At 36.8% G+C, this 15,423-nt stretch overlaps 1 protein-coding gene across 2 annotated transcripts in view; it reads left to right on the top strand.

Moving 5' to 3' along the window:
* Window positions 1-12,404, top strand: part of ATP6V1H (ATPase H+ transporting V1 subunit H) — a 40,869-nt gene extending 28,465 nt beyond the window's left edge. For both annotated transcript variants that reach the window (XM_053467677.1, XM_053467678.1), the window contains exon 15: window positions 11,941-12,404. In XM_053467677.1, coding sequence (XP_053323652.1) covers window positions 11,941-12,001 — 61 coding nt within the window. In that variant the 3' untranslated portion in view covers window positions 12,002-12,404. The remainder of the gene's footprint in view (window positions 1-11,940) is intronic.
* Window positions 12,405-15,423: the final 3,019 nt, after the last annotated feature.

The raw sequence follows: 15,423 nt of genomic DNA, 5'->3' as shown, positions 1-15,423 counted from the left end.
GGATGAGAGCCTAAAGCACCACCACTAGTACCATTTAAAGCATTGTTGCTGGGAGCTTGGAACACCACTGTAAACTATGAAGAAAACGCCTATACGTTTACTAGGAGAGCTTTTATTATAGCCTGAATAACAAAATCGGAGCGGCTACACATAGAACAGAGTACCCGTTAAACTAATGGTTGATAGTAACACTTTCTTCTAATCACAGGTTAGTTTTTACTCCTGCATTCTAAATGAGCTGACCTTCTTTAATGACCCATTATGTAGATGCATAAATGTGTTAACAAAATGTCTCTGATACTGGTCCTCTTGGAAACTGACTTGTCCTTATTGAAAGATAGAGTTAATGACTGGTGTAGCATGCATTCTCCTCTCCTTTGAGGTCGGTTAAGGAATGGCTTCTTATCTGGAGAAATTACAGATAGTTTTTTTTAATTTTCAAATAAAGGAATTTATAAGGGGCGCCTATAAATTATTCTATTTACCCACAATGGACCACAATTAATATTCAGTATCAGGTAGCAACCAATACACTTATTACTAAATAATGGGTGGCATGAGATAACTCATTTTCTCTTTGCCTTTTATTTGTAACTTTTTTTTTTATTTTAAAACTATCTAAATAACTTTCTTGACAACTTTTTTTTCCCTATTTACTAAGTTGTCTGACCAATGTTTGGTGTGTGGCTCTCGCTATGTTTTTATGTTGAGTGCTTGTTGGAGGCCATTTTGCATGGGTTCCAATGCACTTTACTGCGTGTATTTTTTATTTATTTTTTGCTGAGGTTCTCCAGGTGGCACCTGTAATCTGACTGGACTCGGTGTGACCAACGAATGCCAAGTTGAGTTTAAGTGCAAATGTATAAAGGTGCCTTAATGAGTTTAGCCAAGTAGGGGGAAATCTAGTACAAGAAGCTGTACTAGAAAAAAATAGAGACCATATTCAGACTCAACTGAAACAAAAAATAAGAAAAATCTCAAATATTTTCCTTTAAGTCATAAGTCTTCCTTAAAGCTCTAAAGATTGGCTTTTTTAACCTTATGTTTCTTTACCCTTAGAAATCCGATTTTCAAGTCTGCCATTTAGTACGAAAAAATTAAATAATAATAATGAGTGCGAGAACTAGATAATCTACTATATTTAACAATCTGTTAATGATGTTCAGTGTTCCAACACTTACTAACAGAATAATAGACTCTCTCTACCTTGCGATCAATCTGACGAGAGAGACAAAGTGCTTTCCTGTGAGGTTGCCGTGATGTATAGTGAATAATCACATGACCTAGGAGGCTCCCTATTGGTTACTGCGCCAGTTGGTAGTGGTACTCAAGGAAGTGAGGACTGCCATTTCACCAATGGCATTCTGTACAAAGGGGTTAAGTTAATAAATAATCACAACAAAACAATGTACATGCATTTTGGAAACCCACCAATGTAATGTTCCTCCTCGTTAAACTGCTTGACCTTCTTGTGTGGCAGCTGATTTGTTCGGGCAAGGAATTGATGGAGTTGTTCTGTTTACCTTTTACCACATATTGTATACAATGAAATAGCTCTTTGCCTTAGAACCTTCTCCAAAATGATTACTCTGAGGCAAAAGTACTAGATGATGAAATTATCGAAGCTTTAGTTGTAGAAGTAAAAGTTCTCCCTTAAAGTCTGCCTAATTCAGCCAGTTGATTTTGATTTCTGCCACTACCCTAGGAGCGCCTCTGTGTGAAATCGGCTCTTGGATTAATGTTTATGGTACAGACTGCTAACAACACCAATTTTGCTAACTACTTCCATGGATTTTTTGTCACCTCTTTGGCATCAGGCAGCACATTCGCTCATTGGCAGCCGCTGGCTGCATGGTGATCATTAGCAATGGACTTTCACGTTTCCCTGAATGATTTGATTTAGAATGAATAACACATTTTAATTATAGGGCTGCTTATGAATGATAATGATTTGAAATTAATTACAGGATGTAAATGGCCTGCGAGTCCCTACTGCACAAAAACCCAGCCAGTTATCTTTTAATATACATTTGGAAATGCACAGACAGGTTTACTGCTCGGTAACATTCACATGGAGATTTATGTTTTTAATGCGGATTTCTTGAAGTCCGCTGTGTTGTTGTTTCCACTTCTGAGCACCTCAGCTATAGAAAACACAAGTGTGCTTCTAGTCAATAGAACATCTGGTGTTTAGTTTATTATCTTGTCTTATTATCAAGAATTATTGATACTTGTAAGCAAATACTTATTTCAGTTCTTTGGTTACAGCTACACTATGAAGCATTATGTGGCATATTTATATTGTCAGTAGGGTAGCAGAAGATCAAGAACACACACATATATATATAAAGTTTTGCCAGAGTGTTTGTTCCTGGTTTTCCCTTTGTAAGTTATATGCAGTCCATCCGTTGTTCACCATGGTTTAGCGTTACTTTTTCTAGCAGAACTTTGGACGCTAAGCTGATGTCATAATCACTGTACATATGATGGGAACATTGTCTCATACATACAGAGGCAGTTTGCCATTTTATTCAACAGTACGTGGCTCGTAAACTGACATTTCACACCATTTCTAGCAATCCATATTGACGTGATTAGGTCACACGCTGCGTCAAATGTATGTAACTTATTTATGTAACTTTTTTGTGACAAATGTTACATATTTCTTACAACTGTAAGGAAAAAAAAAAAAAGCATGGATGATGTTCCCCTTATATGGCAAAAAAAATTGTGGTGTAATCTAAATGGTGTTTTATAGGCTCAGTATTTAAAAACGGATTCGTTGGATTTTTCCAGGGGTCACATTCTACAGATCTATAGGCCTAATAAACCCATATAACAGTGTAGATTAAATCAATTCCTCTAAGATTTCTGGCGAAAGAACGTGATATGACATAATTAAGTTATTGTGATGTGGTCTGTTCAAGCAAAAAACAGCATCCGCAAGGGATTTTTTTGTGAAAAGAAATGCAGATTATCGCCATATATTACCTGACTGACATATTTTTATACATTAACGAAAACATCTGTATGTAAGATTCCTGGTGGTAACGGCTTGATATTTCTATGCAAATGCCTATTATATGTGCATTACAAATTAGGCACATCTACTTTAGTTCCCTATAGCTTATTTAGCATATTACAGCAGGAAGATGGATGGGTTATTTTGCCCTGCATTTATTTTGATCGACAGACATAATTTTATTTGCTTGTTAATGATCTCTCACTAAAAGCACATAAAAAGACATTTCTTCTGCTCCATGTGTGGAATGCAGTGTGATCAACACTCCAGGACATTTGAATATTTTTTGGTAGTTTTAGTAGGATTTTAATGTTCATTGTCATCACAAACATCAACAATAATGTGTTTTTCTAAGTAATTTACTGAGCATCGAGTATCACTCGAGTTCTCTAGGTATTAGGAAGATGTAGCTGTCACCCAGGCTTTGCAAGATAAAATATAGATAATTGTATAATAGCCTGTCATTTTGGAATAATATAGTTAGATGTCTTTTTATTATTAAGGTGCTCTCAGTTTAAATTATTATTTAATATAGCATCATCATATTCGGAAGAGCTGTACGATGTGTAAACAAAACATAACATGTAGTAAATAACATAAAAAATTGAGTTACAGAAGAAGAGGTGAGGAGGACCTTGCTCAAATGAGCTTCCAAGGAGTTAGAGTCGTCAGGGAAGGATTGCTTTTTCAAGATTGGAGTTATGGTAGCATGTTTGAAGGAGGATGAGACAAATCCAGTAGTGAGGGAGAGGTTGAAGATATGTTGTGATAGAGCAAAGGAGTTAATTAAAAGTACTGAAGAGGCATTTAGGTTTATTAGACAGGGAAGATATAATGGAAGTAAAGTAAGTTTCCTTAGTAAGGATGAGAGCAGAGTAGTAGGAACTTAAAGGTAAGGCACTTGAGGACATAATAATACACCCTGCATCCTTAAGGGGTTAAATGGCTTTACATGGCCATTGGACACTGTGTATATCTAGCAAGTGTTCTAAGCTTATAGAACCACAGATAAATACATCATAAGATAAATATTTTAGTAGGGCTGCAACAACTAATCGATAAAATCGATAATAATCGATAATGAAATTCGTTGCCAACGAATTTCATTATCGATTAGTTGAATCGATTATTATCGATTATAAAATGAGGGTTTTTTCAGAGCAAACGCTCTGAAAAACACCCCTCATTATATAATAGTTTAGTCTGACTCACAGCAGCAGCTCCTACTTACCAGCCCCTCCCTGTAATCACTGTGACAACTGGCCCCGCCCCCTTCCTTCTCCCAGAAGGCCAGAACCACATGGCTGTGACACTCATCTAACTGTAAGTATAAAATTAATATTTGGGCTACTGAAAGTCAGGGGAGGTGGGGGTTAATTTAGGGGCAGTTATGGTTAATGGGGTGTTTAGGGTTAATTTAGGGGCAGTTATAGTTAATGGGGTGTTTAGGGGCAGCTATGGTTAATGGGGTGTTTAGGGGCAGTTATGGTTAATAGGGTGTTTAGGGTTAATTTAGGGGCAGCTATGGTTAATGGGGTGTTTATGGTTAATTTAGGAGCAGCTGTGGTTAATGGGGTGTTTGGGGTTCATTTGAGGCAGTTGTGTGTTTAGGGTTAATTTAGGGGCTGTTGTGGTTGACAGGGTCTTTAGGGTTAATTTAGGGGATGCTGTGGTTAATGAGGTGTTTAGGGTTAATTTAGGGTAGTTGTTTTGATGGGGTATTTAGAGTTAATTTAGGGGTAGTTATGGTTAATGGGGTGTTTAGGGTTAATTTAATGATGAGGACTGAGGGTTAATTTAATAAAGTTAACTTAAGGTGCAGTTAGAGATAAAGGGGGGCAGACTAAAGGGAATCTAAATCCTGGGGGCAGGGAAGAGTAACCCAGTACTTATTTATAAAAGTATGGTGTCAGTGTGCTGTGAACAGGTCTGTGACTCTGTGAGGGGACTATGAGATATCTGGGGGGTATAAGGCATATCTGGGGAAGACAGAGTGACATATCTGGGGGTATAAGACATATACAGTATATAAGGCATATGTGGGGAGGGCAGTGTGGCATGTCTGGGGAGGACGGAGTGGTGTATCAGGGTGTATAAGGCATATCTGGGGCCACAGTGGCATATCTGGGGGTAGAGTGGAGTGGTATATATGGGGAGGGCAGCGTGGCATGTCTGGGAGGCAGCGTGGCATGTCTGGGGAGGATGGAGTGGTGTATCAGGGGGTATAAGGCGTATCAGGCACAGTGGCATATGTGGGGGTCGAGTGGCATATGTGGGAGGTAGCGTGGAGTGGCATATGTGGGAGGCAGCGTGGAGTGGCATATGTGGGAGGCAGCGTGGAGTGGCATATGTGGGAGGCAGCGTGGAGTGGCATATGTGGGAGGCAGCGTGGAGTGGCATATGTGGGAGGCAGCGTGGAGTGGTATATGTGGGAGGCAGCGTGGAGTGGTATATGTGGGAGGCAGCGTGGAGTGGCATATGTGGGAGGCAGCGTGGAGTGGCATATGTGGGAGGCAGCGTGGAGTGGTATATGTGGGAGGCAGCGTGGAGTGGTATATGTGGGAGGCAGCGTGGCATGTCTGGGAGGCAGCGTGGCATGTCTGGGAGGCAGCGTGGCATGTCTGGGAGGCAGAGTGGCAAGCCTGGGCTCAAATGTGCATAAATTGGGGGGGCTGGTTGGGAAATAAAGACAAGAAATGCATTTTATCAAAGTTTTTTTTATTCTGCTGTTTGTATTTAACATCATTTGTTTATTAAATTATTTTAAATAAATGAAAAATTTACATTCATTTTTTTTATCCGATTAATCGATTAATCGACAAAATAATCGGCCAACTAATCGATTATGAAAATAATCGTTAGTTGCAGCCCTATATTTTAGTCTCAAAGAAGTACTGTCTTCTGGAATTTGAGAGCTGTGGTTGTGTAATAGGCAGACCAAAAACACCTCCTGCTACTTTATACTGAATGGTGAGTTTTTGCTACTGTTGATTAAGCTGGTGTGTTTGCAGGAGAGTTTTGACCAATCTCGGTGAGCTTGCCATGTAAAATGTTAAAATGGCGAAATATCATTAAAGTCTTCTTACACATTAAAATTATACAGGTCTAGCTTAACCAGTCTTGTTGGGCCATTCATATTGAAAAGTGAAGAAATTTAAATCACAATTCTCCTATTGACACAGTAGATAGTCCCATGCTGCTCCCACTCATGGCCTAACACTTTAGGGATTGTACTATTTTACAGAGTGGATTTTGTGGTGTCCAAATGTTTTTAAAAGTGGTCCACAAACACTCCACCAGAACATATGTATCGCATATCTTAAATATATATTTACCACTAACCCACTAATAATCCTAGAAACAATAAAAGCCATCATTCTGATGGTAAGTAATGATGTGTCCATGTGGTTTAAATAAAATACTGAGAAACCATTGTCACAGCTAATAATGCTGACTTCACCCAGCCTAAATCCAATCTTAATCTACAGGATGGATGTTTGTAAATGTGACTCTTATTACAGTTATTGCATGCGCCTGTCGTTTGCAATCTGATTACTTTTTATTGGTTTACTTTCTTATACATTTAAGTTAATCAATGTTATATTAGAAATAATTCATCAGTGCGTCAACAGTGTCAGTTATGGTCACTTACAAGTGAGCAGCCAGAAGGGTTTGAATTAGGCAATTTTCCTTTAATCTAATGATGAGTGTGTAGTAATTGAAATATTTAATAGGATGTTGGTGGCAAATAGTTTTAGCTGTGTTGCAGTTCTGTATAGTGCGATATTAATTGAGCTTTTGTAATCAAGAAGGTTTGCCTGCTTTTGTGGTGTCTAGTAGTAATCTTGTGATTACTGTCCCGTAACAACGGACTATTAAGACTTTTTTTATGCTAATACAGGGATGTAATATGCCCAAGATCCTCTCTGAAGTGGTTATGGTAAGTTCAGTGCAAACTGAGTAGGGCGAGATAAATCGGCAACTGCAGTCAGTCCTCCTTAGACATTTGTCGCTTACGTTTACTAATTCTGCCCCTAATTCACCGTTGGTCATTTCTCACCTTTCCGGGAAATTGATCATCTTGTAGTAGCTTTCAGCGCATAGTCATAGGCAATCAATCCGTTCCAAACAATTTATACATAATTGCCTTAAAAATATTTTCCTTTTATTCTTTTATGTTACATTGAGAATTGGCTGACATGAGACTGGGTACTTATTTAAGACACTTGACACAATGAATTAAAAGCAATCATCGCTTCACATTTTAGTGTTTCTAGATGACACTGGTAGCAGTTTGGAGCGATGGTCTGTGCATTTGGTGCTTTGAGCAAAAATATATACTTTGGTGGTCTTGAAGTTTTAAGATTGACCACATACTGTAAATCCTATTTTTTTAAAAACATGTTCTAAATTGTTTTCTGTATTACAAGTGCAGGAAACTACAAGTATAAACATATTTGCTGTGCAATAGAGACAGACTGTGTGTATATATATATATATATATATATATACTTCTCAATCCATGCATTATTCAATAAAATGTATTTTTCATTGAACAATGGAGACACCTCTTCATTTAAAATGATCCTTCCAGCCTCAATAGCTATGTTGTAACATTGCTCTCATCTGGCTAACATTAACGGAAGCAGTAACACTGCTGAAGGTTTAATTCCCGAGTGCTGTAGCTAAATGAATAACAAATCTTTAGTGATAATTACATTCAGCAGGGGTGTATAGATTTTCATACATGATGGATTAGCAGTACTTTGTACAGAGCAACGAGAGCTGAGCTTTACTTTAAGATCTGCCTGCTGAAAAAAAGCACAATACTGACATTGACTACTGACTTGACACCAGTAGTGCTGTTAAAAATCTGTATATCCATCGTGCATCTGAGCCTTTTCTAGATGAGTAAAAGAAAATCTAGGCACTGTGGTCTCATATTTTATATGGAAGAACGAAAGAAAAAAAAATGAGCCAATTTGTGCCAAATGCTGTCTGGCAACAATTTATTAGCCAAGTATGGTTGTCATCAGGATAACATATCACTGCTTGGTTGAGCTGAAATGGAATTCCGCTTCTAATTTACTATCAACATGTTAATTGAACCTACAACAAACAGAATATGTCCTGCTAGGTTTAGAAAAAAAAATGCAAAAAAACTGGATGCCAAATTAAATGTCAAGTGATGCATAACTCTAAACTTATATTTCATTAGAAATTACTCTCTTCAAGTGTATTTTACTGCTTAGTATCACTTATATGTGAGTTTGTATAGTGTTACACCATTGCCATTTTGTGACTATATAACAGGAGTTTATCTCAAGTTTTTACTAAAAAAAAATAACTATAAGTAACCGTTACATACACCAGTGTCAAAATAAGAAATACCAGAACTCTATGCACACAATCCCCTGGGTAAAAGTAAGCATATTGAGTATTTGTAAAACAGCTTTTTAGCTCTGCCCATCTCAATATATGATTGGTACAGTAAGGTAGGACTCAAGTTGATGCCTAGAGGAGAGTACTTTGGGAGATTTTGAGTGCATGACTGGCCTTTGAAAACAGAACAAAATTTTAACGTCTGAAATGTACGGCAGAGTTAGTATAGCCTCTCTGGTGTGACACCTAATAAACAGATCTGGAATCAAATCTAGGTAAATATCTAATAGATGGACAAAAGGAAAAAATAAGATGTGAATCCTTTTGTCCCCATTACAAATGTCATGTGCATAGACTACAGACTGACAAATAGTTTCTAGTGTGCCCTTTAAATTGGCAAAGTAGATATCTTTTAAATAAATGGGTCCTTTCATGTTACAAAATTTTCAACATTGCATGTCATAAAATGAAACCCTCTTCTAAAAGTGTGTTAGTGATTGACAGTGGGATTATGGTATTTATTTGATGTATAATGGAATTGAAAAATTGTTATAGATGTGCTAATGGAAGGTTGAAAGTAATGGGTATCTGACTCTGGCTGAAATATGACTGCAGTCATAAATAGTGAAAAGACTTGAATTACAAACAGCATATTGCTTTGACCTTGTGTTAATGGAAGTTAAACTCCTGAAACTTTACAAAGGACTAGCTGTATCATAGACAGAAAAGTGTCTTTAGGACATACATTTTTTAATGAAGTGCCATGTCAGATTCTCTCCTTGAAATTTCACCAATGGGACATACATGTAGCATAAGTGTAGCAGAATGTGATGGAAATTTATAAACAAGAAAATAGTATAAGTGTGTATGTATATACACTGATCTAAATGTGGCCTTTTAGCCCCCAAACACCCTGACACATATTTGGGTGTTATTTGACAGTGATATATACCAGGATCTGTCAATTAATACCTAAAGTATAATGTGTGTGGGGCGAAAAAACCCGCAAACAATAACAACTATAAGCTTTGACAAAGGCTGGTGGTAGAATTGGTGCATGAAAAGAGTTAAAATACTTCCATCTCAAATTCCATGGTGTACCTCATTTAAAAAAAAATATATGGTTTGATGGGTGAATTAACTAGCTTTAACAATGTCCCAAATAGCACATGGGTACAGGATGATAAGATATGAAAAAATGGTGGTTTATCACAAAATGCTACTTATTGTCCTATTACTTGCAAAGCAAATGTAAAAAAAACATTGGGAGTTTATGAGCTCAGGACAAATACTTTGCAGTTGTGTGGGTACAGTAAATGACAGCTAAACACGAGCACCTCAGATATGTTATAACAGCCTCGGTCATGAAGAGGTTAAAAGGACTATGAATAAACTGCATAAATCCAGCTATTGTGATATTGTCTTTACATATTATAACAGATTTTCATTTTATGGGTAAACCTCACAGCTAGCACCTCACCAATTAAATAAATGCAGATGTAACATTTCAGTCAGCAAACTGATCACTAGCTCTTTAGAAATGTACATGAGGTTAGTTACCAACAGATAGCAGGTCTCGTTACCCAAGTATTTTGTTGAATTGTTCTTTCCGGGAAAAATATCTTCTTTGCAAACTGTACTTTTCACTTTTGCAAATCTAAAAGGTTACATGTCAATAGCTTGTATGTTTTGTCAGATTCAGTTTGACCTCTTTCCTCACGATTGTCTTTTGAATTTGATGCAAAGCCACACTTGGAGCTGCTGATTGAAATGAAAAGCTAGCTTCACTGCATATAGTGTTTATATGGAAATACCAAGCAGCACCAGTCACTCAGAATTCCTTGCGATAATGGAACTTGTCATCTCCTACAGTGATCTGGGAAACATTTTCCTTAATGTCCATTCATAAGTAATGTACATGAAAATATTTTCTTGGTTTCTTGTTCTATCCTACTGGTATATACTTATTAGTCATATTTACATGTTTTAGATCATCCATCTAATTTTAATAAGACAAGGATAATGTGACTAAATACAAAGAGCAGCTTTTAAATAATCATTTCATTTTTTGAAGGTAAAGAGTTAATCAAAACCTATATCACCCATGTGAAAAGGTAATCCCCCCCCAACCTAATAACTGGCTGTGCCACCCTTGATAACAACTGCAATCAAAAGTTTGCAATAACTGGCAATGAGTCTTTTACATCACTGTGGATGAATTTTGTTTTAATTCAGCCACATTAAAGTTTACCAGCATGAACCACCTTTTTCATGCCATTAAATTCAAGTTAGAACTTTGACTAGGCCAGAACTTTGAGCTATTCAGAGGTGGACTTGTGTGCTTTGAATCATTGCTTCATAACTCAACTGCACTTGAGCTTCAGGTCAGGGACGGATGGCCAGACAATCTCCTTCAGGATTTTCTGGTGCAGAATTCATGGTTCCTTTTGAGTATGGCAAGTCGCACAGGTCCTGAAGCAGCAGAGCAGTTGGGTATTCTGTGACCTCCTGGATGAACAGTTGATGCTCTCTTCCAAGTTTCTCCATTTGTAGATAATGCTTCTCATTGTAATTCGCTGGAATCCAATAGCCTTAGATATGGCTTTGTAACCCTTTCTAGACTAATAGATGTCGATGACTTTGTTTCTAATCTGTTCTTGATATTAGATCATGTGTTGGTTTTGGAAACCTTTTAACCTACTTTACTTTACAAGATAGGTTCTATTTAATTGATGATGAAATTCATCACGGCTGGCTGTAATCATGCCTGGGTGTGTCTAGTGAAATGGAACCCAATTGTCAATACAATTTGGTTAATTGGTTGATTTAATAACTACGGTGGAAATTACATTTTCACATAGGGCCAGGTAGGGTTGGATAGATTTTTTTCTTCTATATATGAAATCATCATTTGAAAAATCATGCATTTTATGTTTACTTGAGTTGTCCTTGTCTAAAATTAAAACCAGTTTGATCTGAAACATTTCAGATAAATCACAAGTGACAAATATGCAAAAACTGTAAACATCAGGAAGGGAGCAAATACTTTTTCACAGCACTGTAGCTGCACCTGTCGAGCAATTTGCAATTTAAATGATTTCATATTGAGTAAAAGCTTTCTAGAAGTATATTAGAAATGAAAAAAGATGGACAAGATGCCAACAAGTTACCGCCTGGTGTGTGTGGAATAGTGCTATGTTCCGTGGTCTTTAGATTTGGCCATCAAGATTTTCTCTGTTGTGGTAACCTCCACTGAATAATATTAGTAACGTTTAATCTGCTTAAACGTTTCTTTTTTTTAAATGTACAATGCACATGTTAAAGGTAATTAGATGCAATTTCTACCAAAATATCTTCTTTTAAAAGTACCTTGAGGTTAACCACTCAGTTGTGCTTAATATTTACTTTAAAACTGGTTGGCTTGTTACCAGTAATATGACATCCTTATTTGATTACAGCTGAGCATAACTTTTTTTTTTGTTTGTTATGTTTTTAATTATAAGTAACATGTATATACATCTCCTTATATCTTTCAGGGAATATCTTGGAAAGCAGCTTCAGTCAGAACAGCCCCCTGCAGTGACCGCCAGAAGTTAAATGCCTCACTAATCTGGAGACTGAGCAAGTTGCTTGTACATGTCACATTTATTCATTTAAATACTTGTCATATATATATATATGTTCTGTTAAAATCTACCATAGGTAGTATGGTACTGTGAACAGGAGCAATTACAAAATAAAAATGACTGGAACAGCTATTTTTCTGTCACCCATCCCAGCTTTTGCCTCGGTGTAACAAACCCTAAATGATCCCTATCCTCTGCCTATCCCAGAAGACAAGTGTTCTATTGTATTAGAAATGGCTACTGTGTGTTAAGTTCATTATTACATTAGGAGGCTAGAAATTAAATAGATTTACCAAATCTAAAGTAATTAAAAGTGCAGTAGCCTGATTATTTATTGTTGTCTGATGATCTGAATTAAATACATACATTCCATTGATCGTGTTGAAACTGTTTTGTTTTTTATCTAACATTGATAATGTTTTGCCTTTGGAAAGAGAAATATATACAGTATATGACCAAAAGTATGTGGACACCTGACCATCACACCTATATGAGCATGTTGGACATCCCAACAAACCATGGGCATTAATATTATATTATTAATATAATATCTTTATGGACCTTGCTGTGTGCACCGGGGCACAGTCTTTCTGGATCAGGAAAGGGCCTTCCCAAAACTTGTGCCACAAAGTTGGAGGTATACTAAAATGTCTTTTTTTGGTGTAGAGTTCACATTACCCTTCACTGGTACTAAAGGGCCTAGCCCAAACCCTGAAAATCATCTCATGTTCTGTTGTACCTACTTTGTATTATCAAAAAGTTTAAATTGGATGTTCAAAACTATTTTTAAAAAAATGCTTTTTTTCAACTGACATGTAGTGGTTTCACAAAAGAAACAAAATATAGATAGCATTAAATGCACCTTATGTTTGATTGCACAACTCCTGGCAACAATGATAGCCTCCAAATGTTTCTTGTAGCCTTCTATAACCTCTTCCACCTGTCTGCTGGCAGTTTCTTTTTACCAAATGCAGATTTCTGCTGTTTATCAAAGGTTTTCAATCTGAGTAAGATCAGGACTTTTTAGCCATGTTTTTTGTGCTTGTGGATCATTGTCCTGCTGGAGGTCTCATTATCTTCTACACATACCTAGTTTCCTGACATCGGATAGCACATTTTACTATAAAGTGCCTTAGTAATCATCTGATTTCATGGTTCCTTTATTATGCTCAAAAACTCCAGCACCAGAGCCAGGAAAGCAGCCCGACAACATTATGGATCCGTCATTATACTGATGTGGTATGGTGTTATTTTCTTCAAGTTTTAATTTGTTGCCCATAAAATACCACTGGTCTGCATTGTCAAAGAGCTCTACATTGGTGTCATCTGCCCATAGAACATTTTCCCAGAATGATTGTCGTTTCATTAGGTATCTTTTGGCAAAGATTAGTCATGCCTTTTATTACATTACTGATAATCCTAGATAAGTGTAATAGTATAGCATTTAAGAGGTTAATGTGGAGCAAAATGTCTTAACATACTTGGGATAAAACCATCTGAATTTACAAACTTTCAGTTTTTTTATTTATTTATAATAATATTAATATTTAGGTGCTTGAGTTACTAGCCTTAGAAAAGGTCAGTTACAGATATTGACCATGTCAACCACGGAAATTCCTGTTTTATGTCTATAAGCAGAAGTGCTTTTTTAAGTATGTCTTTTTCTTTTAACTACTGGCTGAACTGGTTAACATGGCATATATGCATTAAACATAATATTTTCACGTTGCCATTTCGCATTTCTTTCTGAATACTTGAGATGAATTGGCAAAAATGCATTCTTTCTGGCAGGGAGCTTTCAATGGCTTTACGCTGTCAAAGTAATTGTAATTTTGGTCCTATAGGTAATTCTACCCTTTAGAATTCTTATGTCAACAATTCCATTGTTTTCACCATTGTGAAAAAAACAGGGAATATAAGTGGCCTTTCCCCGCGTTAAAGTCATAACTGATAAATTGTCAGTGCTCTCATGAATTAATCTATCACAAGTGAGCCCAATTTCTCAGCAATGACACTCTATTTCTTCTTTTCAAACTGATTTGAATTCTTCAAGAGGGTGCCGATAATCATGTCATGGCAATATTTCCATTTGGGTACTTTTTATTCTGTGCTGTTCTTTTTCAAATGTATTAATGTACATGGACCAGAGCAGTTTCACTACACACTTATAATCCCCACGGTATCAGAGTGGGCAGCTAAATTACTTACAACCGCTTCTTGAGCAATTACTTCTAATGCAACATCATAGAGAGCTCTTGGTGCTCTGGATTACGTTGATTGCGCCATCTGGCTGGGCTCAGGGGCTTCCTTCAAATCCTAGCCCAAATCAGGAGCAAGAATCCTCAGTTGTGATTTTGCGCACACATTCAACTTTTCTGCATAGTTAAATGGCACAATTTCACATAAAACATAAGCATTCATTCAAGTAGGAAAATAGAAGTACCTTTGTGAACCTCACCTATAGGTTTTAGAGCTTCTGATGAGTAGAGGGGTTGATTGAGGAGAAAATTAATTTAGTATCTGGAGGATACAGAATGAATCAAATCTTTAGCTGTTTATCTTTAGCAATATTTCTGTTGTATGGTAACTGGGAAAAACAAATAACACAAACACAATCATTTGCATACAAGATACAGACAGCAGAATTGCTAATGCTAAGTAAGACCCAAACCGAAGATGTTGAAAGATTTTCCTTATCGAACAGATTCAAATTAATGTACAAAACAGGTGCCATCTCAGAACTCATTTATATGGTAAATAATAAATGCAGTTGCTATTCTTTCCATATTGGAAGATTTGCCCGGTTTAGCACTGATTTTCTTTATAGATGCTAAAACAGATATGGTACATACAAAAGGTAATTAACTACTTCACGACAAAGTAGATGTACGGGCTCACAATGCAACCTTAATAGGTTTAAGGACAACCCGCTGTCCTTAAGGGGTTAAGAAGTATTAAGGTTTTTTTGTACAGCATAGAAAACAATATATCTTCCCATAACGGCATTGAGAAAAAAAATACGTAGCTTTCTCTGTTTGTTAAACCATGTGCTACTATATGCAAATGAAATATGGAAAAGTGAAAGAAATATTTATAGAAATATGTCGGTACTTCTTTTTTCTATTTTTTTTTTTATATCGTTTTTTTTAGTTGTCTGTTAGAGTTGCAATACAATCAAAACCCCTTGCAACTTATCCATGTTACTGTAAATTTGTCATTCGTATGAATCTGAATGCACAAGTCTAGCAGACAATGCAATAAAACAGGGGTGTCCAACCTGCGTCCCTCCAGCTGCTGCAGGACTACATCTCCCATAATGCTCTTTCAGCTAAGGGGCTGGCTGAGGAGTATGGGAGATGTAGTCCTGCAGCAGCTGGAGGGCCGCAGGTTGGA

This window comes from Spea bombifrons, chromosome 5 (assembly GCF_027358695.1).
Source record: "Spea bombifrons isolate aSpeBom1 chromosome 5, aSpeBom1.2.pri, whole genome shotgun sequence".
NCBI lineage: Eukaryota > Metazoa > Chordata > Amphibia > Anura > Pelobatidae > Spea > Spea bombifrons.
This window is presented reverse-complemented; position numbering and strand designations above follow the sequence as displayed.